This window comes from Kockovaella imperatae, assembly GCF_002102565.1.
Source record: "Kockovaella imperatae strain NRRL Y-17943 chromosome Unknown BD324scaffold_8, whole genome shotgun sequence".
NCBI lineage: Eukaryota > Fungi > Basidiomycota > Tremellomycetes > Tremellales > Cuniculitremaceae > Kockovaella > Kockovaella imperatae.
The window spans coordinates 654,243-676,970 of record NW_019028948.1 but is presented as its reverse complement, the minus strand read 5'-3'; the positions used below and the strand labels follow the sequence as shown (position 1 = coordinate 676,970).

The 22,728-nt window shown below is 51.6% G+C and overlaps 9 protein-coding genes across 9 annotated transcripts; 2 read left to right on the top strand and 7 right to left on the bottom strand.

The window, feature by feature from the left end:
- Positions 1–1,403: 1,403 nt before the first annotated feature.
- BD324DRAFT_628984 (hypothetical protein) lies at positions 1,404–3,766 on the bottom strand. Its single transcript, XM_022016161.1, has 6 exons — positions 3,449–3,766; positions 3,255–3,392; positions 3,112–3,210; positions 2,820–3,066; positions 2,413–2,768; positions 1,404–2,353 (listed from the first exon to the last, which is right to left on the bottom strand). The coding sequence occupies exons 1-6, from the start codon at positions 3,572–3,574 to the stop codon at positions 1,622–1,624; spliced, it is 1,698 nt and encodes a 565-aa protein (XP_021870573.1). The 5' UTR covers positions 3,575–3,766; the 3' UTR covers positions 1,404–1,621.
- An 89-nt stretch (positions 3,767–3,855) lies between these two features.
- Positions 3,856–4,567, top strand: BD324DRAFT_681955 (PDCD5-related protein). Its single transcript, XM_022019132.1, has 4 exons — positions 3,856–4,124; positions 4,182–4,309; positions 4,361–4,450; positions 4,502–4,567. The coding sequence occupies exons 1-4, from the start codon at positions 3,905–3,907 to the stop codon at positions 4,547–4,549; spliced, it is 486 nt and encodes a 161-aa protein (XP_021870572.1). The 5' UTR covers positions 3,856–3,904; the 3' UTR covers positions 4,550–4,567.
- Position 4,568: 1 nt separating this feature from the next.
- On the bottom strand, positions 4,569–6,046 carry BD324DRAFT_628980 (WD40-repeat-containing domain protein). The gene is made up of 6 exons (XM_022016160.1): positions 5,819–6,046; positions 5,550–5,769; positions 5,377–5,496; positions 5,255–5,330; positions 4,827–5,092; positions 4,569–4,778 (listed from the first exon to the last, which is right to left on the bottom strand). The coding sequence occupies exons 1-6, from the start codon at positions 5,925–5,927 to the stop codon at positions 4,613–4,615; spliced, it is 957 nt and encodes a 318-aa protein (XP_021870571.1). The 5' UTR covers positions 5,928–6,046; the 3' UTR covers positions 4,569–4,612.
- A 333-nt stretch (positions 6,047–6,379) lies between these two features.
- Positions 6,380–6,880, bottom strand: BD324DRAFT_628979 (hypothetical protein). Its single transcript, XM_022016159.1, has one exon. The coding sequence runs from the start codon at positions 6,859–6,861 to the stop codon at positions 6,400–6,402; it is 462 nt and encodes a 153-aa protein (XP_021870570.1). The 5' UTR covers positions 6,862–6,880; the 3' UTR covers positions 6,380–6,399.
- A 2,842-nt stretch (positions 6,881–9,722) lies between these two features.
- BD324DRAFT_651707 (hypothetical protein) lies at positions 9,723–12,569 on the bottom strand (the record flags this gene model as incomplete). Its single annotated transcript, XM_022018378.1, has 13 exons — positions 9,723–10,148; positions 10,199–10,281; positions 10,336–10,355; positions 10,417–10,469; positions 10,514–10,529; positions 10,572–10,683; positions 10,732–10,756; positions 10,811–11,068; positions 11,110–11,199; positions 11,252–11,364; positions 11,415–11,644; positions 11,692–12,500; positions 12,552–12,569. 13 exons carry the CDS (start codon positions 12,567–12,569, stop codon positions 9,723–9,725), a joined length of 2,253 nt encoding a protein of 750 aa, XP_021870569.1.
- A 310-nt stretch (positions 12,570–12,879) lies between these two features.
- BD324DRAFT_628970 (20S proteasome subunit) lies at positions 12,880–14,190 on the top strand. The gene is made up of 9 exons (XM_022016158.1): positions 12,880–12,984; positions 13,055–13,094; positions 13,141–13,156; positions 13,209–13,234; positions 13,283–13,588; positions 13,642–13,700; positions 13,755–13,857; positions 13,911–14,006; positions 14,057–14,190. The coding sequence occupies exons 1-9, from the start codon at positions 12,971–12,973 to the stop codon at positions 14,129–14,131; spliced, it is 735 nt and encodes a 244-aa protein (XP_021870568.1). The 5' UTR covers positions 12,880–12,970; the 3' UTR covers positions 14,132–14,190.
- BD324DRAFT_628968 (hypothetical protein) lies at positions 14,191–15,010 on the bottom strand. The gene has a single exon (XM_022016157.1). It carries the CDS (start codon positions 14,891–14,893, stop codon positions 14,225–14,227), a length of 669 nt encoding a protein of 222 aa, XP_021870567.1. The 5' UTR covers positions 14,894–15,010; the 3' UTR covers positions 14,191–14,224.
- Positions 15,011–15,086: 76 nt separating this feature from the next.
- On the bottom strand, positions 15,087–17,535 carry BD324DRAFT_580697 (hexokinase-domain-containing protein; the record flags this gene model as incomplete). The annotated part of the gene is given in 17 exon segments (XM_022013456.1): positions 15,087–15,133; positions 15,190–15,313; positions 15,365–15,581; positions 15,631–15,788; positions 15,830–15,885; positions 15,933–15,975; positions 16,015–16,209; positions 16,260–16,346; positions 16,366–16,414; positions 16,461–16,477; positions 16,532–16,622; positions 16,664–16,824; positions 16,872–16,891; positions 16,996–17,082; positions 17,124–17,168; positions 17,208–17,238; positions 17,287–17,535. The coding sequence occupies 17 exon segments, from the start codon at positions 17,533–17,535 to the stop codon at positions 15,087–15,089; spliced, it is 1,677 nt and encodes a 558-aa protein (XP_021870566.1).
- A 333-nt stretch (positions 17,536–17,868) lies between these two features.
- BD324DRAFT_676646 (fungal-specific transcription factor domain-domain-containing protein) lies at positions 17,869–22,111 on the bottom strand. The gene is made up of 19 exons (XM_022018956.1): positions 21,559–22,111; positions 21,489–21,516; positions 21,407–21,435; positions 21,187–21,343; positions 20,908–21,139; positions 20,837–20,852; positions 20,683–20,784; positions 20,515–20,632; positions 20,303–20,467; positions 20,203–20,258; positions 20,016–20,140; positions 19,906–19,965; positions 19,803–19,859; positions 19,697–19,749; positions 19,425–19,646; positions 19,311–19,381; positions 18,952–19,263; positions 18,600–18,910; positions 17,869–18,553 (listed from the first exon to the last, which is right to left on the bottom strand). The coding sequence occupies exons 1-19, from the start codon at positions 21,811–21,813 to the stop codon at positions 18,124–18,126; spliced, it is 2,799 nt and encodes a 932-aa protein (XP_021870565.1). The 5' UTR covers positions 21,814–22,111; the 3' UTR covers positions 17,869–18,123.
- Positions 22,112–22,728: the final 617 nt, after the last annotated feature.

The following is a 22,728-nucleotide window of genomic DNA, read 5'->3' as shown; positions in this document are numbered from 1 at the left end:
CGCAGAAGGACTTGCATCGCTGGCATCAGCCTCTGAGGGATCTTCAGACTGTGGTTGAGCGGCGTATTGCGGCGCGTAGTTGACGGTCGGAGATGGTCCAGGGGACGCGCCTGCGTTTCCAGTAGGTGAATACATCCCGCCGTACGTCCAACCTGGTCCGAGAGGAATCCATTGTCCATAGTCTAGAAAGCCATCAGCGGTTGTCCCTTCCCTCGGCGATGCCAAGGTTTTGCTTACACGTTTGAGCGACTTCGACTATCGTTCCAGTCTGCACCCATTGACCGTTTACCATGGTTCCGTACTGTTGGGTCAGTCAGCGTCTTCATATCTGGTTCATACAGTGGCCCTCACCTCGGAGTAGGAAAGGTAATCGGGTAGCGGTTGGCTTCCTGCACCCACATCCCGTTTACCATCAGGCTCTTCTTCGACATCCAGCAAGTCGTTATCATCCACCTCTTTCAACACCTTCTCCGGTACTCCATGAATATCCTCGCATGACGCATCGGGATGAACCAATGTTCGCATACGACATCTCCAATATCTGGCGCTCGACATTCCAGTAATCTCCAAGACGACCTGAAGACCGTTTCTCAACCTAGACAGGCGCGCGGCGGACTTCGACGGGCCTTCTTGCAGATTCGATGCTTGTGATCTTGATGTGTTACGGTCATGTATCTCGAATGAAGCGACCAGCTTTATCAGCTTTTCCAGTCAGGTGCGCGTCTCTATTCAGAGCGACACAAAGATTGACAGACACGAGAGTTCCCAATCTCAGTCCGTCTCCAGTTGCTCCTGTCCTCCCTCAGAAGGCCAAGAACATCAGAGAGGCTGGCAAGCTGAATGTTATGCAAACCAGTGATCACAACCTTGACTCATTAGCTCCATGCATGAGCCTTCTGTCCCGCAGCCAGTGCCCGCAATACACCGTCATGAAAAAGAGAAGAGATGGTCCATTTCCAGCCTAGAGATTCGAGCTGAGAAATTGAGAAATCAGGCGCGATGGCTAGCGTCGATCTTTGGAAACACTTGTCGGGCATCCATTGTAGAAAGAAGCCAGCGAAAGTATCGCGAGCTTCGATGCTGCAGCAATAGTCGCTGTGACCCTCCTCTGTCATTATGCACTCTCCCCTGAACTAGACTCGACATTTTCCTTGGCCCTGGGAATCATGTCCATTGAGGGCATTTGAGAATATTACCGAGTGTCCAGCATGGCCCATGCCGATGCGGCTGTTTTCAGAGAGCCAACCCAGCAAACATCCCGCTCGAAAACCTCCCTGTGATTGAATTGGGGACCTGGCGCGCTTGGACGGGGCCTCATGAGGATGCTAAGAGCGAAAGAGACAAGAGACAAGAGTAACCGTTGTTCAAAAATCAAAAATGTTTCGTCATTTTGCAACCAGTATGGTTAGTATGGTTCTGCGCCAATATCGTGGAAGCATTGACCGTCGTGTGTTTGCAATTGGTCAGACTTCGTTGCAGCTATTGCGCCGAGTTTTGCATGCTACTGAGGATAGGATGTAGGAATGCTCAATGCGTTGGACCACGCCAATCATCGTACACTTCTCCTCCCGCCGCTAAGTCTCTCCTTTTCATGTCCGTACCCTTCTCAATTGCACCTATATCATGCGGTGCCTGAGGCTGTTTGGGCAGGCTTGAAGATGCTCTCTTTTGGCGTCTGAGCTTGTCCAGTGGTCCCGGTCTGACCTCCGCCCTGCTCTCGACGTCTCTGGTTCTGACCATTGTTCTTCGACATACCCTGTCCGGCTCCATTGCCCTGCCCTTCCGCAGACCCATTGGGCCGTGGGCCGGAACCTGACCTTCCGCCCTGCGAAGCACCACGGCCTTCGGGTCTCGCTCCTCCTCTGGATCCTCCGCGCCCACGTCCTCGACTGACCGGGGCAGGTGCCCGTCTTACTTTCATCTCGAATCCATCTTCGTCAACTACTGTCTTTCTCGCTGGTTCCTTCGCCTGTCGTTGACGTTCTTGCTGAGCACCTCCTCCAGATTTGGTTCGCTTGGGATCATTTGGTCGACGAGGCGTCTGCTTTGAGTCGGGTGTTCGGCGTGAAGAGGATGCAGCATGCTCGGACGAATCGACCTTGGAAGGCTCCTCCGATGGTGTCTCGGCGTGGTTGGTCTGAGCACCAACGTGAACGTTGCTTGCGGTAGCTTCTTCATCAGCAGCTACTGTCCCATCCTGCTGGTTTTCATTGTCTTCCTGATCTAGGTCTGCCCAGTTGGCAGGCTGTGAGTCCACCTGAGACGTGAGATCGAAACGAGAGGGGGTTACTGTCCTTGAAGCAGGTAGAGCGTCATGCTGCAGATAATCGACGGGAGGTTGCATTCCGGAGGTCTGGCATGAGACAGTGAGCCTTTCAAGAACGTAGTACGCCGCGAAAGGTCATAGCTTACCTGGTGAGGCTCGAGCATGGGGACGACCTCGAAGCTATGCTCGGTGCCCGCGTCGACCGCGTCACCGCCTCCATCTTCTCCAGCTCCCAACTCGTCCGCTTGCAAGAAGTTGATCGCTCCTCCGTTGTCTTTCACAGGTTCAGCCTCGGCCGTCTCTTCTGGCATTTCGCCATACCCGTTAGGCGGATAAGCAGAATTCGCAGTAATGGACGGTGGTGCTGTTCTCGTTTCCGATTCGTATGCTTCTGCGGCGGGGTTTCCTGTTTCAATTTGAGCCGAATGCTGAGAGGAGTCCAATTGGTCCTGACCAGTCTGTGATTCGGACAAGAGCCCGAGCAGGTGGTGCACATGGTCATCTGCTCATGCTCATCAGACACTGAAGACGCTTTTCAGCTTGGACGACTCACTCTCGCTGTCCTCTCCATCCGGTCCACCAGCGAGCAGATCGAGCACTCTCCGAGCAGAATCTTCGTCTCTCTGCAAATCTGCCCACATACGGCCAACTCGTAGAATATCGGTGGCCTGAACTTCATCTTGAAGATTGTGAGGTAGCGTGAGATGACCAAAGGTCAAGTGTTCATGATCCGAGGGTCTGGCGGGATGAAGGAGAGAATGCAGGCGGATGAATGGAGGGAGATTCTTGGCGAGAGATGCCTGATAAACGTGAGCCCTGTCTCTTGCATTCTGGAGGCGACTTACCTTGTAGGACTCAAATATTGCCGAGGCTCCAGAAGATGCGCTGGCGTTCGCAGCTTCCTGGGCTTCTCTAAGCTTCGCAGCCTGGATGAGCTCTTGTTCCTGAATGATGTTTAGCGAAGTCTTCAGACCTGCATCCAACCCACATCAACCGGGCCCTTCTCTTTGATAAGGTCCTCGAGCTCCTTATAGACGGCTTCAAGAGCAGGTAAAGTGGTCAAAGCGGCCTTCTGGTCCGCGTTGAGCTTTGCACCTTCAATGGACGAATACGCCTTGATTCGTTGCTGCAATTCATGCGTCAGGCGGGCGGACCTCACGGCTGTGACTGCATTAGATTTACCAATTTCTTGCCGACCTGTCTCATTCGTTTTGCAATGACCTCCTCGACCGGGCCTCGTTGCCTGCCGGGCTTCTCTGAACTAGCTCCTCCAGACTCTGGACCCAGCGTTCTGGTTACTCCGGACATGGTGAATCGTGGTGTTATCCAGATCAAGTGTTCAGAGCGTTGTTCTGAGAAAAGAGCTCTGGGAACTGGTAAGCGTCATGCTCCTCCCCGTAGAAACTACCAGCTTGATCCCACTTACTTTGCCTTTCGAGCTATGCACACGATATGATGGTGAATGTAGCAACTTTGGGCTTCGATCTCCGACTCGCCGGGTGGAAGTTACCGGAACACCCAATTAGGCATGCGGGCTTCCGACCCGCGTGGTGTGTCACGCCTATTACAAACACCTACCAGCTGTTCATCTCCCGAAGGATACACTACTACGCTTCTGAAGTCATATCACAAAATAGCATGTCCAACTTCCAGCTGCCACAAGGATTGCGACCGGCTGCTCCGCCTTCCGGTGCTGGACCTTCTGGTCTTAGTGGTGGAGCCTCAGGGGCAGGTACGGCTGGTGGGCAGGGGTCCTCAGAACAGGAGCAGGCAGCTGCTAGGGAACGAGCACAAGCGCAGGAAGAGATGAAAAGGACAATGATACAGGCAATGCTGGATTCAGCAGCACGAGAGAGACGTGAGGCAGGACGTTTAGAGGAATCTCCTTATGTACTGACTCCCTCCATCCATACAGTCTCTCGAATATCACTCACACGACCTCAACTCGCTGCTCAGGTTGAAGAATTATTAGTACGCATGGGGACGTCTGGACAAATCAGAGGGCAGGTCTCGGATGATGCGCTGAAGAACTTGTTAGAGCAGGTGAAGCTCTTAGCGCTTTTGTCAATGGCCAGTGAACTGACAAAGAATCAGGTCTCCAATCCGCCACAAGCCAAAACTGGCGCTGCTCCCACTGTATCCACAACTGGAGCTCGCACAAAGTCACTTGGTGCCGGTATCACAGTGCGTCGTCAACACAGATATGCAACAATGACTGACACACCGATCTTGCAGATACAGCGGAAGCGTGACGACTCGGACTCTGACGAATACGACTTATAATGCAGGGTCACTGTCGACTCTATGCCCAACGATAATGCATGCACATGATCCTCTAAGAGCAATTTAAGCAGCGACGACGGTCCAGACTCGGACGAGGTTGTCGCTGAATCCACCGAAGAGGGTTTGGCCGTCGGCGGACCAGGCGAGAGAGAGACATTGAGGGCGCTTGGAGTCGGAGTTCTCGGCACCAGGCTCGACAGAGTCGGCTCGGAGGTCGTCGACAATGGACCTGATGAAAGTCAGCTTGTCTTGCTGCAAGTCAGCCCGCTGGACTCACTTGGACTCGAGGTCGAAGATCTTGATGGAAGTGGAGGTAGCAGCACACAGCCAGTATCTGTTAGGGCTGAAAACCAAGGCGTTGACAATGTCACCGGCCTCGAGACTGTACAAGTGCTTGCCGTCGTTGAGGTCCCAAAGCATGGTGATTCCATCCTTTCCACCAGAGGCAGCGAGGGAACCGTCAGGAGAGACAGCAAGAGTGTTGATGTATCCAGTGTGTCCGTAGTGGTTTGTCTTGAGCTTGCATTTGGAGAGCTCCCACACCTAACGGACCGTCAGCGTCTCGATTCACCACAAGGCAATGCAAAGGGATGGAATCAGAGATCTCGGTGGAAAATGTTGTCTCATTGGGCAAGCCCTCTGAAGTAGCAAATATATAGATCACATCATGTTGGGAGAAGAATAGATAGGACATGGAAAACTCACCTTGACGACTTTGTCCCAACCGGCGGAAACGATGACAGGGATAACGGGGTTGGGGGAGAATCGAACGCAGGAAACCCTGTAGAGGCCTCAGCGAGATTCCACACAGACCTGAATACACTTACCACTCGGTGTGGCCGTCATCAATAATGTTGAACTTGCATTCACCGAGAGTGTTCCAGAGCTTGATGCTTCGGTCTCGGGAAGCGGAGACGATCTGTCGGTTGTCGGCGGAGAAGGAAACGCTAAAGGAAGATGATGAGCACAAGAAGAGAGACACGATCATGCCGGAACTCACGAAAGAACATCTCCAGTGTGGCCAACGAACTTTCGGGTGGTCAAACCAGTGTTCAAATCCCACAGTCTCAAAGTCTTGTCCCAAGATGAGGATAGGGCGAATTGGCCGTCTGAGGAAATGACAACGTCAGAGACAAAGTGGTTGTGTCCGTGGAGGATCTTCTTCGGGAATCCGAAAGAAGTGTCGTCTCGGGACAGCTGCCAGACGATGATAGTCTTGTCTGCACACGGATCAGTCATGTACAATGCAGAGCTGCCGATCTAGCTCACCTCGAGAAGCGGTCAAGATCATGTCTGGGTTTTCGGGGCTGGTAGCAATGGCGGTGACCCAGCCGGAGTGTCCGGCGAGGGTACCCTTGAAGACAAGAGGCTCAGACATGGTGTGCGATGAACTATAGGGTCTATGAAGGTGGATTGAAAGAGGTTGTCTATAAAGTTGTGAGTTTCTCAGTTGCGGGGGCGACCTGGGGATGATATTCGAAATTCGCCACAATGAGCACAATCCCGTAAACGCCGATCAGCGTCAGCCTGTGTCAGGGGTGGCACTCTGGAATGTGGCAAGCCCTGCTGTCGCTGGACGCTTGAAATCGTGCTGTATGCGCAGCTGTCCTGTCTGGCGCTGTGCTCCGTCGTTTACAGATCCGCCTGTGATCTGCGGTGTTGTCTCGATGTCTTGTCAGAGGTGGACGAGACTATAGCTTCTCATGAGGTACTGCCGCCCCCATTGGAGCACGCGGATGATGCATCACAGCATGAAACGCAAAGTGCAAAGTCTACTAGGAAGATGATAGCGAGGCTTTGCTGGACAGGATGAGAACAAACATTGATGAACTCGGTTCAAAAAGCCGAGCTCAGAGTATTGAGCAGCGAGAAGACAGTTTGTTCCTTGACTCTGTGGCGGTTTGCCTCTCAGTATCAGTGTTCCCTTGGGGATCTTCCAGCTCAGTACCGGTGGGGCCAGCTGATTCGCTGAGGGCGGAGGCCGTATTAAAGTTTGTCCCCTGAAGGGGGTCGAATCGTTGTCCATCGTAGCCAGTCAGTTGTGAATAGGACAATTTGGGTCGGGGCTTCTTTGCACCTCTCTGAAAAAAGCCTGGCTTTGCCGGCTGTTCAGATGCACGAGATTCAGCGTTGTCGGGAGGATCTTGCCAGAGCTGTTTGCTAGTGGCTGTCTTCTCAGTAGCGATCTCGGGTGCCGGAAAGAGTTCACTCCAGATCCCGCTCACGGCTCGGCCGTGTTCATATGGAGCCTGTTCAGTGGATGTATTCGGGTCGATCTGCCCACAGACACTCCCGCCACCGTTCGATGCCATATCGAATCATTGTTAGAGCTTTGGTCAAGTGTCAATAAGCCTGTATCGCAGTGATTATTCTTCCAACGTTGCCACTGGTGTAGGTTCTGGTGACGTTAGTCCGGATTGAAATAGCTTCAAGAGGAATCGGATGGAATCGAGGATGCGTGCTTGCAGAAAGACTTTGTTTATATAAGATATGGGATTTCCGGACTTTGAAACAGATAGATCGTCGCATACAATGTATTATGTCAGCTGAAAGGATGTATGTGAAGCTAAATCTTCCTACGTCTCGGCCCAAATCTCAGACGAATCATTCCAAACAGATAATACAAGGTTTCAAACGGAAAATACAAGGGAGGACAGTCAAGGGGTTATTATGTATGTATGTAGAATTAGAGTCCAGACTTGCTCTGGCTGTCTTTTAACTTGGGCCAGCACCGATCGATTTTCCAGAGAAATTACGCTCCAGACTTGTGTCGGACACGAATTAGGTCTCCGACACGGTCTCGAATGTCATAAAATCGACGATCGATTTGCCTAGGCATAGCTGGATGTACTCTATCTACCTTTGAATGCCATTCGATGAGGCTTCGCTGTGAAGCCGGAATTGAGACATTGACAATACGAGAGTGGGCTATTGACAACATCGCTGTCGCTCATCCGTGTTCAGGTCATCTCCTACGTATGTAGCAAGCAGGAGCGTGGCAGGTGGATGTGGCGCCACAACATGGGATCCTGGGCTGAAAATCGTGCGGGAGTTCTCTGTCCTGGCGATGAGAGCTGGGGCTGTGCTGCTGTTGCTGAAGAGCAAGTCCAACTTGATCGCAAGCCCAGTCAGAAGTCCTCATCACATTTGTCGTAGCTCAGAGATGAGATCCCCTGCATATCGCATCCTGGATCTGACCTGATTGATCGAGTCAGTCACTGTACTTAGCAATGCTCGCCGTCTCGTTATGTGTACGGGGCGCAGACGTGAGCAAGGAAATATTCACAGGGAGAGCTGAATACTATGCATTTGAACAGCACGCCGACCTGTGCGCTGAGTGTGCAACAGAGGTTGGCATGTACTGAGGATAGGGTCACTCTCAGGACTTATTTTGTCTGCCAAGGAAACCCGATGCTCTCCTTCGAATAGTACGAAAAACTTTTGTGGGACTTGAGCGCTGCCGAGGAGGCTCCTCCTCGCTTTCGCTATCAGTATCGAAGGCCGAGATTCCTGCGACCGCCGTCGGTTCCACTTCCGCCTCTTCTGATACAGAGGTCTGAGCATCAATCGGTGAACTATATATGTTTTCTGCTCTGGCGGCAGTCCGTCTATGGCGTGGAGTAAACGGGGTTCCTGACACGGAAGGGTCGCCCGGATTGTTCGATCCAGGAAGTGGCTCGCTGAATGGATCAGGATCCCCTGGAATGCCAATCGTGAGAGGTCCACCGGATGTTCCTCTCCGCATCTGCGTTTGCAGCGTTGCTATTCCGGACTTGGTGGAAACCGGCGATACACTCGACTTTGCGTGAAACGGATGCTTGCGTTCACTCGCGGGGGAAGACATGGGCGAGGATAGCTCCCTGTAATTAGACTCAGAGGATGAGAGGCCACCGCCCTGTTCATTTGTATGATCGTCGTCGAAGCTATTTCCATCGTCCTCGCTCTGATAAGCGGTATCCACTTCCAGCTCATTCCATGATGAGAGCCAACCTCCGTGTGGCACAGAAGCTTTCGTCGGATTACTCTCAGTGGGCGATGAGAGAGTTCCTTCGTGCACCACATAGAACCTATTTTGGTTTGCAGACACACCCCTTGTCCGTTTTGAGGAGCTAGGGTTTGTTCCAGTGTTGGATCCAACATTTGTTACGGAATCGCAAGTATGCACTGTCTCGCTAGACTCTGACATGCTTTCTGCCTTGATCTTTCGACTTCCTTGTTACTGGTTATATCGCAGATTGGTTGGGTTACGACTATTGTCTTTCCTCTGCAGTTGGGATGAGTGATATAAGCTTGAGCAAGGTGAGGAGTCAAGTGGCAAACTAGGTAGGTTGTTCACTGTCTGATGTCTCCGTCTTCGTACGGGACTGAGACGTACTTCGACGGAGGCCAGCGGAGACTGCGGATTAAGAAGACTCCGATCATGAAAGGAAAGGGACTCGCCACCAAGTAGTCTGTCGTAGACGTCAGCGATCCAGAGCCTAGACTTCAGCAATAAGGCGTCATCATTGAAGCTCCTATTTCCTGCTTCCTGTCATTGTATTGGTACTTGTTAACAAACGCGCCTGGATACGGGCATTCACGGACTACATCTCGAACTCCTGGTTGCCCCTCTTCTTCCTCGCTCTCTTTCAACTGAGGTATGTAGCCAAGCTAAAGCTTTCAGTCAGAGGAAGTTTTCATCCTATCGACATGCAATGTTATATCTATATACACACAGAAGAGGTCATGAAGTCATGTGGCCACAGAGAGACGCGGTGAGAGGATGTCTGAACTGGGCGAGCCAAAAGGATCGGATTATATAAATGAAGCCATGCGGGTCATGGATGTGAAAAGTATGATACAGGGTTGATAAGGAGGAGAAAGTATTGAGACGAGAGTCTAAAGGGGAAAGACGAATCTCCGTGAGGTTCAAATGACCATTTCCCGAACATGATGATTATGGAAGGGTCGAGTGCGGTCAGGACGTTAGGGCAACTGGAGATTGTGGCCGGTTTGTTGAGGTTTGTTGAGCTTTCTAGCGCCGATTGGACATGGAGGCCGGAGCACTGCTGACGAATCCTGTATCTTTTGGCTCGAACAAGTCATTGGCGGACTAAATTGAGGTGATGTAAGCTGGGGCAGGTTTGAGACTGTGCCTTACCAAGGAGCAATTTCAGCGACCCGCCGAATTCTGTTACCAATAAGGGCCGAGAGCCCCGCCTAGAGCATTAGGAGCCGGCCGAGGACCCACAGGTGCTGGATAATGCGCAAGACCGGCCCTTACAGCAGGGATCAGGCCTGGTTGTGCCCCGAGCGCTTCATGCTGTCGGCCGTCCACTAATTGTCGTGCGGGTCCTGCAAGCAATTGGTCATTGTCCGCGAAGCGAGCTGCGAGGTCTGCTTCGGGACGGCCCGCAGCTCCAACCACACCGATGGCACCAGGTTGATGCCGAGGTTGGATACCGTAGTGATGAGCTGGAGGATTGTACTGAGCCACTCCGTAAAGAAGGTAAGGATGGCCAGGGGCGTCCACATGCAGATCGGCATCATCGAGATCCAAGCCCTGGGCCTTGGCCGCTTCCTTGACGTTCTTTTGAGCCAAATCTCGTGCCGCCAAGACCTATGAGATGAGTCAGAACCGGCTGACGCTTTTGACAGGGACGACCTCACAGTCTGTGCGTCCTTTTGATGCTCTTCAGGATCGTGCAGAAGGCACTTGGTGCCATTTCTAGCCTGTCCTGGAACGTCTGGATCTGTAGTGAGAGCAATCAGCGATTGGGAAGAGATTTTACAGTAAAGACGCCGACTTTGGTCAAAATGATCGTATCTTCGATATGACTTGTAAGCTCAATCTCACTGCCCGCCTGGGACCTGAAAGCTGAACTCACCCTTTGATGACCTGTCGGCACACATAGCAGGACAAAGTGTTGCAGCCAGTACACTTGGCAAGATAAGATCCCTTGTCCGCGCCAGGAGATGACTCACATGAATTTTGTTACACCTGGTGACGTGTCAGTGATGATAGCAAAGGCTGAATGCCCACCCGTATTCCTTAAGGAACGGTTTGGAGCAGCGTGGACACTTGCGAATGAGCGCTTCTGACATTGCCTCCTCGACGCTATGCCTCTTGTCGAGCTTTTGGTCGTTGTCCAGCTCTGCAGTGGATGTTCAATGATGGGATAAGCATTACGGAAAGTTCTCACCTTCACAAGTTCTGGGGATATGATCCTATAGATCAGGTCAAATTCATGTCTCTCCAAATGTCGGAGCCAAACGACTCACGGGTCTCTTGCACTGGCGGCACGAGATCTGCATGCACGCTTCATTTTCACACTTGAAGAGTTTCTCTTGAGGATTCTCGATGATTGCTGCATAGTCACACCCCGGGCAGCTCTCCAGACCGTCAATGCTTGCCTGCGCTAGCTCGGCAGCTTGTTTCAGGCGATGGTATAGTTCGAGTAATTTGACAGGGAGCAGACGCTTCAGTTCAGAATCTGGAAAGAGAGCTTTGCAGCCGGATCCATCCATGCAATCAATGACCTGTTCAGAAATGAGGAATTGACAGGTGCACAATGACTCACAGTCTTCTGCTCCCCCAACTTCGTCTCGGCATGCATCTTGGCGCAGTCGCGGCAGAACAGATGCCCCTCGTCGCACTGAAACATGTTATCCTGTAAAGTCGTCAGGTCGCAGAGAAATTTCTGTTGACCGGCCTTTTCTCACCCAAACTTCCTCTCCAAAACAACATCCACACTCGATACCTTCACCGTTGGCAAGTGCGGTATCGTGGGCAGTCTTCGCCATCTCGGCCGCTAGATCCTGAGCCTTATCTCGTGCTGTTCATCATGATTCAGTTTGTTCATTCGAGCAGGGCATGTCCTCTCACCAATAATTTCAAACAAACAGGTCCTCTCCTTGTAAAACTCTGCAGCTCCGGCATAAGTCTGATTGCTGTTATCCATACAATGATCAGGCGCGAGGTCCAAGTCGTTTGAATAGGAAGCTCTCGGTCGCTTCAGTGGGACGAACGGTGGTTCCTTGAGCTTCATTTGTCCCTGGAGAGCCGTATAAGTTGGGACCAACAGTTGTCCCTGGGTCTTGAACGTAGATCGGATGCTGGTGATAAAGTTAGCGAGGGCTCAGAGGGATCATAGCATACACACTGGTTGACAGGGATTTGGGCAAAACTCCCAACCAGTTCCCTCTCACTCAGCTGGAAGTAACCACAGCCAAGCCGTTCCGCCCTCCTGTAATCTTGATCACGATAGAGCTCGGGAGATTCCTCTACAGCTTTACCCTTGCCTTTCTCCTTCTTTGCCTTAGGATAACCACCTTCGAGCTCAAGCAGAATGGCGGCAGTTCGCTGAACACAGTCATGGGTTCTTCCAGTATTGATCAGATCAGTCAAATGGAAGAGAGCCGCTGCCTCGTCGACGTCGGGTATGACTTTGAGAAGCTGAAGAAGGGCTTCCTGTGGGTCGAGAGGCTCGAATCGGGGCCGTTTGGTTGAAGGCCCAGCCTCGTCCGATGGGATTGGCGAATCTTCCGGAAAATTGGGTATCTCCCATCCATCCTCATCTAGCATTGGCGCAGCCGAAACTGGCTGTCTTTTTCGTTTACTCTGCGATAATGTTTCTACAGCTCGAGTCTTTGAATTCTTCTTATCCCCTTCATCGTCCGAATCATCGATAGGAATCGGATTGTCCTTATTGGTAGTCCTTTTCAAGTGTGCGGGAGCTTCCTCGAGAAATTGGATCTCGTCGTCATCATCAGCGTCTTGCTCATGTTCATTGGTGCGAGAGTGGTATGAGCCAGAGGGCTGACTTGAAAGTTCAAAGGCCTCCCCAATCCAGGATCCAGGTCTTGACAACGAGGGTTTCGGTGAGCTTGGTCCATCGAGGGCACTGGTTCGCCATGAGGGTAATTTGACCGGACCACGGGAGGAAGATGCAGCAGGAAGGCCTGGAGCAGACTGAAAGGGAATATTCAGCCTGAAAGACTCAGAGCTCAAGTCACTGCTCACAAGAGTTTTGGCCAGCATGTCCAGACCGGGGTTGTGGCGAACCTTCAAAGCCAGACCAGAGATTGTCACAGCCTTTGTCAACTAGACGCAGTCGACTACATAAGAAGGCCTACAGCCTGGATAGAAGATCATGATATGGAGTCTGGAAGCTCTGTAGGAGCTCTGGCCTCTTGAGTGCGGGATTCGACTGTGAGATGTGCAGTGTAGAAGTTGAAGTGAACGGTGGACTCAACCTGAAACACGGTCAACCGGGGATTGATAACGTAATCAATTCGACCATTGAACACGCTTGCTGAGCTCACGCTCGACCTTCATGATTTAGACCTTGCATACCCTTTTGACCGATTGGTTGATTGCTTGTAAGGAAACGCTGAGGACAGCTATACAGATATAGAGCTGGAATATAAGACATTCACATCATGTTCTTGACGAGGTAAGTCAAGGTCTGAGCTCTGATCTGCGTCGCGATGGTTGAGTCTTTCAACATTGACACTCGTTTTTAGGTCGGAGTATGACCGTGGGGTCAACACATTCTCTCCGGAGGTGAGCGACGCACCAAATGACGGCACGGAACTGATTCAATGTGTAGGGGCGTCTATTCCAAGGTCAGTCAACCAGCGACATGCCCCTGATATCGGTGACTGATTTGAGCCAAAGTCGAGTACGCAATGGAGGCCATCAAGGTTAGTCCTGACACATGTCACACGTTGGTGTATTGAGACCCCGCCCAGCTCGGTTCAACAACAGTTGGTATCACTACCCCGTATGGGACTGTTCTAGCTGTTGAGAAACGAGTCCCTTCCCCGTTGATCGAGTCCTCTTCTATCGAGAAGATCATGGAGATCGACGCGCACATAGGGTGCGCCATGTCTGGTCTGACGGCGGATGCAAGGACGATGGTCGAGCATGCTCGTGTGACAAGTCAAATGCACAACTTTACGTACGATGAGAAGATAGGTGTGGAGAGCTGTACGCAGGCTGTCTGTGATCTGGCGTTGAGATTTGGAGAGAGTGTGGAAGATGACGATGCGTTGATGGTGAGATGGACCGCTTGTCCTCTGATCCGAGCCGAGCTGATGAAACGTCTCAGTCAAGACCGTTTGGAGTCGCATTGTTGATTGCTGGTATTGATGAAAAGGGACCGCAGCTGTAGGAGCATCTATTGTTACGGTGACTTGATGGCTGACAGAGCCTCTCCCACAGATATCACGCTGATCCGTCCGGCACTTTCACCCGATACGACGCCAAGGCTATTGGCTCTGGATCAGATGCAGCACAGCAGTCACTTCAGGACTCTTTCCACAAGGTGTGTCGAATTTTGCGATTCAAGGCTCAGTATCGTCGCTCACGCCTTCATAGCAAATGTCACTGATAGAGGCTCACACCCTGGCATTGAAGGTACTCAAACAGGTCATGGAGGAGAAGGTCGATGAGAACAATGTGCAACTGGCTCAAGTCAGTAGCATTAGGAGATCATGCCGACTGCTAGCTGACGTTTCATCCAGGTGACTCCTGAGAAAGGCTTCACGATCCTCGGTGAAGACGAGCTAAAACGAGTTATTGAGGGTTTGGCAGCCTAGATTGATAACGCCATGAGCATTCTGCGATTCACCTCATGATCATGCATAAGGCTTTCATATGTACGCACTTCTTGGATCCTTTCAAGCTTCGCTTCACCGTTTGTCGTTCGGGTCAAAGAGCTTGAGACTACCCCACGTCCATCCGCTCGCTCTATCCCACACACCTCCAGCTCCTTTCGTTTTCTGCTCGTCCGACAAAACTTCGTGCGCTCCTGGATCTCTGAGTTCGACCATGATGCCAACCTTTGCAATGCTACTTTCTCCAGATTTGAGCTCCACGTCACCCCATTCCAACCATGGAGATACGAATCCCTGGCCACCACCTTTACGACTCGGTTCTCCCAGACACGCAACAAAGTCTTTGCCAGTTGTCTGCTTTTCAACTTCCAGAATGTCTGGTCGAGTTATCGTAGAAGGCTTGCCATCCGGAGTTGGTACCGAAAGTGAGGTGGTAGGGAAGCGCAGCACGATCGGCAAGCTTGGAGTTGTGTATCCTGTCCATGACGCCTTCTTGCGACTGACTGATCCGGAAGGTGGATTGAATATGTCCACTTGAGATAAGACGGCATCTGGAGAGTTCGTGGAGGTGGGATTAAAACAGCACGAGAAGCCGTGGGAGTAATGATTATGATAGACGGCGTCAGGATAAGACTTGATATCGGCTGAAGAGGACGACGATGATTGCCCGCCGAGAGCAACGACCAGGTCATCGCGGGAGGGCTTGCCCAAGAATGGACCGACCGCAGCAGCGTCGATGCCCATGATCTCGTACCGTACTGATAGGTCACCTCGGGAAGATAGTGATGCAACGTAAGGTCCCGCTATGCTGTGGACAACAGAGAGCTGGTGGAAACAAAGTCAATGAGACGAGACTGATTTTTGGAAAATGTGCATGAGGGCGCTGAACATTTTTGGCTTTTGCATAGAGTGACCCTCATCTTTGATCGCTACAGTCCTAGTAATCGACGTAATATCCTTTCTCCTTCCTGGCCTTGGTCATAGCTATAGCATGGAACCGTGAGCGTGAACCACGACAGTCAGTACAGACAGCCACTTACCCGCAATGATAGCAGATCCCACTCCAGATCCATCTTCAGCATGGTGAGTAACAATATTTCTGCCCTTCTCCCCAAAGATATCCACGAGCGCAGTGTGGACTCGGTCCGCAAAATGAGGGTATTTCTGACACCAGTCAGCATCGATACAGCCTCACGCCAATCTAAATGCTCTTACGTTGTAAAGCGATCCATCGGCTCCGACTGCGCATCCTTTCTCCAGATATCCCTTCTTGCTAACGATTGCAGCGATACCACATGCTGAGAGGCGAGCGGCACGAGTTCCGATGAGCACAGCGAGCTTCTTGAAGAATTGACGCTCTTCCAAGGTCGTCTCGATACCGAAGAAGTGAGTGAAGACTCCGACAATCGTTAAGAGCTCGTCGGTGGGGTCACTACAGAATGTGAGCGAGGCCATACAAGGGTTTGGGGGAAGGTGCTTACCTCTCCATCAATGACAAGAAAGCCGTGTCAAAAGCATAAGCTTTTTCAAGTTTGTACGTGTTCTGTCCCAAAAAGAGGTCACCAGAATCGATCATATCCGTCATGATGAGTCGGAAGATTTCACCGAGATACAGACCGGCAATCATCTTTTCGAAAGACTGGGACCAAGTCAGACCGATGTAAATAGCTTGAGGCTCACTTGCTCGCCAGGCTTGTTTGACGCTTCATCGATCTGGATGTCGTACTTTGTACGAGCTGCACGATGTCAGCAGGACAGACAATGGAAGACTGGAACATCTCACGGAGGTGCTGGTGGTCAAACGAGTCGAAGGCACCCCACTCGCACTGCAACCGTCAGCACAAAGGTCCAGCCCTCGCACTCACGTTGATAGCCATTCCCTGATCTTCAGGCAAGCCCACACTGGCCATCTTTGGAATGCTTCCAGCGTTTTCCATATAAGCAGCATTACATCCAGTACCAAAGATGACAGCGATCTTTGTGTGGGGATCGACGTAGTTGGAGGCAATGAGCGTTCCGGTCGTGTCGTTGATCAACGCTGTCAATTCGGCGGGCACATTCTGTGAACGCTGTCAGTCCTGTGTTCACGTTGAAGAGGGTGAATACACACGAGTCGCTTCAGCGATGCAGCGAACATGGCTGCGACATCATGCCCCTCGATATTGGGAGCACCAAAGCCCTTGGTCCAGCGAATGAGCTCTGAGGAACGTCAGCACGGGGATCGAGATCCAATGCAACGTGCCTCCGTGATCGATTCTCAGTTGACTTGGCATCGTCAGCAAGGTCCCGACAAATTTGAAAATTCTCTCACGAGCAAGGATAGGAGAACTTCAAGTCTGTCAGCAGCTGTCCTCTCGAGCTTGAGATTTCTGCTGGACTCACTGTGAAGCCCAATGACAAGATCCCATCCTCCTCTGTTCGACCCAAGCTGTCTCGGATGAAACTGTCCAGACATTCGGCGCAAAAGTCGAGACTACACGAGATCAGCATCTGACTACGACGGAGAGCACTCACAGCTTTTGACCATCCTCTTGCTTTTGGTCCTCGGTAAGTCGGTATTTGGTTTGAGTTACTTCGAATTTGCCGTGTCCCATCAAGGTGACAAGACAGACTCGCAGGTTGGTTCCACCCAAGTCAAGAGCAAGGTACTCGCCTTTTTCCTCGCCGGTCGGCCACTAAGATGATATTTAGTTTATGTACAGCAGGGTATATGCCAACTCACGCCAAAGACAAAGGTTGGAACTGATTCGTTCAGCACAATGATTGCGGGCCTATGACAACTCACTCATTGGCTACCAATGAAAAGTCAGTAGAAGGATCAAGCAGTTCCTGACGTCCTTTTCGACTCACGACAACCATTCCGTCCTTCTGCAATCCTGCATCAAGGGTTTCCTCGATAGCGTGGACGATCATACGCATTCTTTGCGGGGTCACTGTGGGAGTCTCAGCGGAGGTTGAGCATAGTCAGACTCACGAGTCAGGAGACTCTCATACTTTCTGAGCTGGTCGGCCATGGTTTCTATTGCCAGTTAGCACGTAGAGTGATCCGCGGCCTCACTCTTCTCAGCGTGTGGGAACTCTGCTTCACCCTGCCAGAGTCAGTATCTCACCGCCTTTGACATGGACTCTCTACTCACATGGGTTCGGGTATGATAGACAGCCTGAGTTCCACTGGGAGTCACCACGACTCCACTGCCTCGTCTGCTGACTCGTCCACTACCAGCGGCCGAAGCGCTTGTCCTCCTTTCCATGTTGAAAGTTTGCTTTTGGGACGGTCCCAAGCTGGCTTTACGACCTAGTGCAGAACCGAGGTTGGTCCCATTATCCATGACTGCTCCTCCACCCGCTCCTGAAGGAGTTCCAGTACCAGAACTGTTCCTCGACATGCTCGGTGGTGATGCCGTGTCCAATTGAGCAATCCGTTCCGCCAAGGAACCGGGGTTCGGCTGGTCCGAAGGTGGAGCATTTGGGTCCGGGGTCATGACAGACCTGTGAGAGAACCGAAAGAGGGACGTAGATTAATGGCACGAGGAACAGAAGGAGGATTTAAGGGAGCAAACGATAGGTCAGCGACTGGTCGTTTACGATAAGCAGAAATAAAATGGGTTGACCGTCATCAGAGGGTGATGTAGAGCCCGGAGCTGTAGCTTACATCTTCAGGGGCTGACAAATGTTCCTTTGTCAAGATGAGTCCAGTGAAAACTCTTCAGACCTTCTGACAATGGGCGATAGACGTCTGTTGTGAGAAGATTGTTATCAATTTAACGCGGTGCGTGTGAGAGAGACCCCCTTGTGGTGCAGCTTCTTTTCTTGCCCCAGCTCCGACGTCACGGGCAGTACCACGTGGACCGGACAGGACCCCTTTACATTATTATTCATGCAGACACTCGAACACTCTTTCTTTCTTCACTGCGGACCAGCGCCTGTTATACCGCCCCCAGTGGTACTGAGAATCCCTGCGTGGTACAGCAATGTCAGGTTCTTGCCCTCTCACAATCCTGTATCTCACCATCAATCAGAGCGTTCCAGTATTCATCACTGTTCTCTCCTGTTTGTGGCACGCCGAACGATGCACTTGAGGCTGATGGGTCGAATCCGGTGGCCGTCTCCATAAGGGGGGTGGAAGACTGTATCGGGACCTGCCTGCTGCCAGGAAAGCTGGAGTAGCTGTCGGTCCAGAATGCCTGTTGTGAGGCGGGGCCGGTCGGGCCAGTCATGACCGGGGTTGCGGCGAACATGCTCGAAATCGAGTCGACCGCTTGGGTATACGGAGTAGTCATGATCGAGGTAGGAATGGTATTGCCATCTAACGCAGCTCCCATCGCAGAGTCGTCGAAGATAGGAACAGACTCATTTAGGGAACCAAACGCAAGCGTTGAGTTGGCGTTCAACCAATGATCAAACCTAAAATAAAAAGATTAGCCCAGGTCAATCACCTAAGGCCACTCACAATCTCTGAGAGTGGTCGTCTTCTCCCATGGAATGGGTAGTAGGACTAATCTGTATGGGGCTCGGATTGATAGGAAGAGCTGTGATTGCTGTTGGAACCGATGAAACCCTTTGGGGCGGTAGTGCCCCTAATGAAGTCTTCTCCTGATTCGTGGTTGCAGACGTTCCCTTGCTTTGCAGCTCATCGGGCATATCACTGGGCTGGCTCAAGGCAAGTAGCATCGCTGCAGAATCATCCTCCGGATTCCTCCCTTCATCTGGACCGAATGACTTTTCGTAGATCTGAGCAGCGCGACGGGACAGGGTCAAAATCTGCTTTTGTTCAGCCACGACAAGGCGTATGCAGCACTAACAATCTGAACTTCCTTCCTGGTAGTCGCATCCTTGTGGACCGCTTCGTGCCATGGATTCTGCTCCAGAAAGGTGGTCAGGATAGTCCTCATCTGGTCTCCGTCAGGCCCCCTTGGGTCAATGATGGCGGAGATCCCAGCTATCATTGCCGTGTTGAAAGTCTTGAATTGCCCAGTCAAGAACTGAGCCTTGTCCCCGGCATACTCCTTTTGAAATTCTTGTCGCAGCTGGAAGTCGAGCTTGGCAGCTTCGAAGCAAGCCGTTCGAGATGCTGCATAATGACTGGTAGACAGTCGCCTCAATAGCCAAGGACGCTGTGCCGTGTAAGCACGAATTTCAAGTAGATGATCCGATTCCTCACGTGTAAAATTATAATGGTGACAAGGATCTCCGCAAGGAGGAGCATACGATGAACAGGCAGCCAAGGGTGTTCTGAAAGGGGGTCAGTGTCTGAGCCGTCACGGGTAGAGTTCACCCTTGTCATAACTCTTGTCGGGTTGGTACATTTGAAAGCATGGAGGTAGACTTTCCACATAATCATTCAATTCCTGGTTCAACATTTGAACGTCAGAGTATCTTGCTGGTTCGTCCAGCTTCTGAAAGTGATGTACCACATGACCGATGATCTTAGAGAGAGATTTCCGGAGGATGATGAAGGTGGCTGATGTCGGTTGCTCTAGGGGCTTCGCTATAGGAACTTCTGAAAGAATATGAGTATACGTTTGGATGGGGAGACTGCACACTAACCATTTTTGGCTGAAAGCTTGTGAAACTCGGACAGATCGACGTTCGTTGGGTCCCTAATCGATCCACGTCAGAGACTCGAGCATATGCTCTTCTGTTGTCGACTTACAATGTATCCGTGTAGCTATCTGAGATACTGGGTGGTCTGCCAAGGACCAGGCTGTATCTGAAGGATACTCAGAACGGCTCAGAGACAATAAGATCTCACTCACAATTTGTCCGCATGGTACAAGTAACTCCAGAGACGACGTCGATACTCAGTTTCAAATGGACTAAAGTGACCTGTCAGAGAATGACGGTCGGCTGGAGAGAATGCACTAACTCCAGACCCATTTTCGTGCCATCACGATGCAGCCCTATCGCTTGGGCTGTGCGCAAGGATGCTCCCAACTGCGACCAGCATTCTGTCAATCGACGATCATGCACGAGCACAAGGTACATCGCGGACTGCAAGGAGTAAATTTACGGTACTGTGCGGGACTCGTGGCACTTACTAAGAGGCGAGATACGACTAGCTCGATCGACTCGGATTGTACTGCTGTTGCGATCAAGATGCTGCGTCGAGCTGAACGGGGTCAGTGGGGTGAGTAGATGGATGCTTCGACGCACATGACCAGTACATTCTGAGACTGGACAGCTTGCGAGTTTCCTCGGGACCAGCCCAGTCGCCAGTCGCCAGTCTCACACCCAAAGCCAAGACGATGAAGATGAGTGGCAGAGCACGGACATTCGACGGGTCGACTGCCTTGCTGGTGTTGTAAAGATCCTCGTAAGCTGCAAGGACAGTGAGCGATTGCCAAAGTTCGAATAAAGGGACCCACAGGTGCGGAAAAGATGCTCATCTATAGGGTATCGCACATTGTTGAACCCTGAAAAGAATGAATCGACGATACGATCTGCAAAATGCTTCGGCGGCAGCTCTTGCACAAGTTCAGCGATCTGAGATGAGCGGTCAGTTCCTTGCCCGGTGATGGTCTGGGCTGGCCTACCTTGTGGGGCGAGACTCCACAATCGGTGATCAGTCGCTGCAGATTCTCGGCCGGTGTGCCATGGACATCCCGCTTGATCTTGACCCTGTTCTTCGCGTCAAGCTGTATGCAAAGATGAGCAACTGTTTGGGCAAGAGGTTCGAGGTTGACTGACTGATTCTGGCACTCCACTGTAGAAAGATCATTAGCAAAGGTACTAGAGGCACGGGTCGAGAATCCGCTCACCCTTCCAGGTCTCCCAGCCAGCCCTTACTGACACCCTTTCCCAGATCCTCCTCGTCAGCACTCCCACCATCTTCGTTCTCATGTGTATGATCATCGTAATTGATGGGAGTTGACGCGAGGGCGGAGTGACGTATTGGGCTTGCGCTATTCTCCGCGGCGATCGCTAAGCTTCTACGGCGGGGTGAAGAAGGTGACGATGGTGCTGATGGAAAGATCCTCGTGTACGGACCACCTGGGTTCATCAGTGAATGAGGGGAAAATTTGCAGAGCTTGGCATACCACTCATGTACTGTTTGACATCTTTATATGTCCACAAGCCTCCATGGTGTCGCAGCACAACGGAGAGGATATCCTCTATCCTATCGAGTCGAGCAGCGGTATTTGCGTCGGGTCCATCGACCGACGAATCACGTCGTGATTGAGGATTGTAAGGAACCTAGGATAGACCCATGAGTCAGTATGATTGGCTGTCGAAAGCAAAGCATCATTCAAGATTTACGCAGAGTTCCGGAACCTTGCGAGCGATACCTGAATGTAGATCGCATCAGTATTCTGGACCTGAAACCCCAAGAATGACAAACAATGCTGGCAGGGGAATTCCCGATTGCACTGAGTCACGTCAGTGTTATGAACGAGTTGGACACTGTCTACCTTTTGCTTCCGCTTGGCGCCTGGAAAGAGAACGTCAGCATAGTCTGTACACAAAGGGTGAAGAGCTTTGGACTCGCATTGTGCACAGCTGAGACTTATTCTCTTCTTCTTGGAGCTGGACTCTCCGGTCAGACTTTGCGTATCGAAACTGCCTTGATCGACTCGTTTCGTCATATCCGGATGATCGTCTGGAGTCTGACGTCGTTTCGTAGGAAGTTGTATCGAATGTGAGGGCTGTTTGTCCGGTACTGTCATGCTCTGGTCTGTTCGGTTGGAAGCGGAGTTTGGCCCTTCGGGCTGGCCCGATTGGATCTGAATTCGAGGTTGAGAATCCACAGCGAGGTGCGGGACCGTCTTGGGTCACCAGCTCGAACAGAGCTCTGTATATGATATGGTATGCCTAGCAGACCAGGCGAGAGTTGGGAGAAGAGCCGAGTGAGGCCAGACTTGAGTGGATAGATGGATGGCTAGAATGGGAATATCATCCATCCCACACGGCGTCGAGTCACACGGCGTCACTCGGGGTCTACTTTTTTTGCACATTTTCTTTTTTCTTTTTTTATCTGATAAAGAATCCACGCCCCATACAGCAGCAGAGTCCCCTTTCATCCACTCGAGCAGAGCGCCAGAAACGGCGACAAAGGCTGATTACGCAACACTTTGAACACCCATGACTCGGATCATGCACTCGAATCCCGTCCAATGCGACAACGGTTCGCCTCAGATCCCGTGGGACAAGCGTGGGAACAGTAAGGTTGAACAGATCGGCCTTGTGGGCTTTGTACACAGCGTGGGCATCGAAACATTCGGCGAGGCAGCAAAGGTGTGAAAGAAGAGAGTGGCATCCCACAAGGCCACGGAATGCATATAGCTACGATGGAGGCTGGCTCCGAGATCGGACTCCGTTGCTCATCGCAGTGGACAAATCAGTCTCACCGTGATGTTTGTACACTGATCTGCGCTTTGAGCGGCAGAGCATATCTTCACCTGCGTAACCTGCAGCTTGAAATGACAGGCTCTGGTCTGTGTTGGTGTAGCGCGCCCCCGCACCTTCGACTTTGCGAAGATTTTTCCGGATTGACAGGGCTAGCAGTGAGGGTCTCACGTAATCTCGGTCTCGTCATGCACTTGGTGATCCATGCTGGATGCGACCATCAGTACAACGTCAGG

What these genes read in the sequence shown, in the direction of transcription:
- BD324DRAFT_628980 (XM_022016160.1), bottom strand. Translation starts at nt 5,927, where the DNA reads ATGTCTGAGCCTCTTGTCTTCAAGGGTACCCTCGCCGGACACTCCGGC. An exon ending in CACACTGGAGATGTTCTTTC is followed by an intron (nt 5,497 to 5,549) that starts GTGAGTTCCGGC and finishes ATCTTCCTTTAG; the next exon opens with CGTTTCCTTCTCCGCCGACA. An exon ending in ATCTTCGACCTCGAGTCCAA is followed by an intron (nt 4,779 to 4,826) that starts GTGAGTCCAGCG and finishes GACTTTCATCAG; the next exon opens with GTCCATTGTCGACGACCTCC.
- BD324DRAFT_628968 (XM_022016157.1), bottom strand. Translation starts at nt 14,893, where the DNA reads ATGGGCATCGACGCTGCTGCGGTCGGTCCATTCTTGGGCAAGCCCTCC.
- BD324DRAFT_681955 (XM_022019132.1), top strand. Translation starts at nt 3,905, where the DNA reads ATGTCCAACTTCCAGCTGCCACAAGGATTGCGACCGGCTGCTCCGCCT. An exon ending in TGAAGAACTTGTTAGAGCAG is followed by an intron (nt 4,310 to 4,360) that starts GTGAAGCTCTTA and finishes ACAAAGAATCAG; the next exon opens with GTCTCCAATCCGCCACAAGC. An exon ending in CACTTGGTGCCGGTATCACA is followed by an intron (nt 4,451 to 4,501) that starts GTGCGTCGTCAA and finishes CCGATCTTGCAG; the next exon opens with ATACAGCGGAAGCGTGACGA.
- BD324DRAFT_628984 (XM_022016161.1), bottom strand. Translation starts at nt 3,574, where the DNA reads ATGTCCGGAGTAACCAGAACGCTGGGTCCAGAGTCTGGAGGAGCTAGT. An exon ending in CAATATTTGAGTCCTACAAG is followed by an intron (nt 3,067 to 3,111) that starts GTAAGTCGCCTC and finishes CACGTTTATCAG; the next exon opens with GCATCTCTCGCCAAGAATCT. An exon ending in GGATGGAGAGGACAGCGAGA is followed by an intron (nt 2,769 to 2,819) that starts GTGAGTCGTCCA and finishes GAGCATGAGCAG; the next exon opens with ATGACCATGTGCACCACCTG.
- BD324DRAFT_676646 (XM_022018956.1), bottom strand. Translation starts at nt 21,813, where the DNA reads ATGACAGTACCGGACAAACAGCCCTCACATTCGATACAACTTCCTACG. An exon ending in CCGAGTCGATCGAGCTAGTC is followed by an intron (nt 20,141 to 20,202) that starts GTATCTCGCCTC and finishes TACTCCTTGCAG; the next exon opens with TCCGCGATGTACCTTGTGCT. An exon ending in CCAGGAAGGAAGTTCAGATT is followed by an intron (nt 18,911 to 18,951) that starts GTTAGTGCTGCA and finishes GAACAAAAGCAG; the next exon opens with ATTTTGACCCTGTCCCGTCG.
- BD324DRAFT_628970 (XM_022016158.1), top strand. An exon ending in ACGCAATGGAGGCCATCAAG is followed by an intron (nt 13,235 to 13,282) that starts GTTAGTCCTGAC and finishes GACCCCGCCCAG; the next exon opens with CTCGGTTCAACAACAGTTGG. An exon ending in AAGATGACGATGCGTTGATG is followed by an intron (nt 13,589 to 13,641) that starts GTGAGATGGACC and finishes GAAACGTCTCAG; the next exon opens with TCAAGACCGTTTGGAGTCGC.
- BD324DRAFT_628979 (XM_022016159.1), bottom strand. Translation starts at nt 6,861, where the DNA reads ATGGCATCGAACGGTGGCGGGAGTGTCTGTGGGCAGATCGACCCGAAT.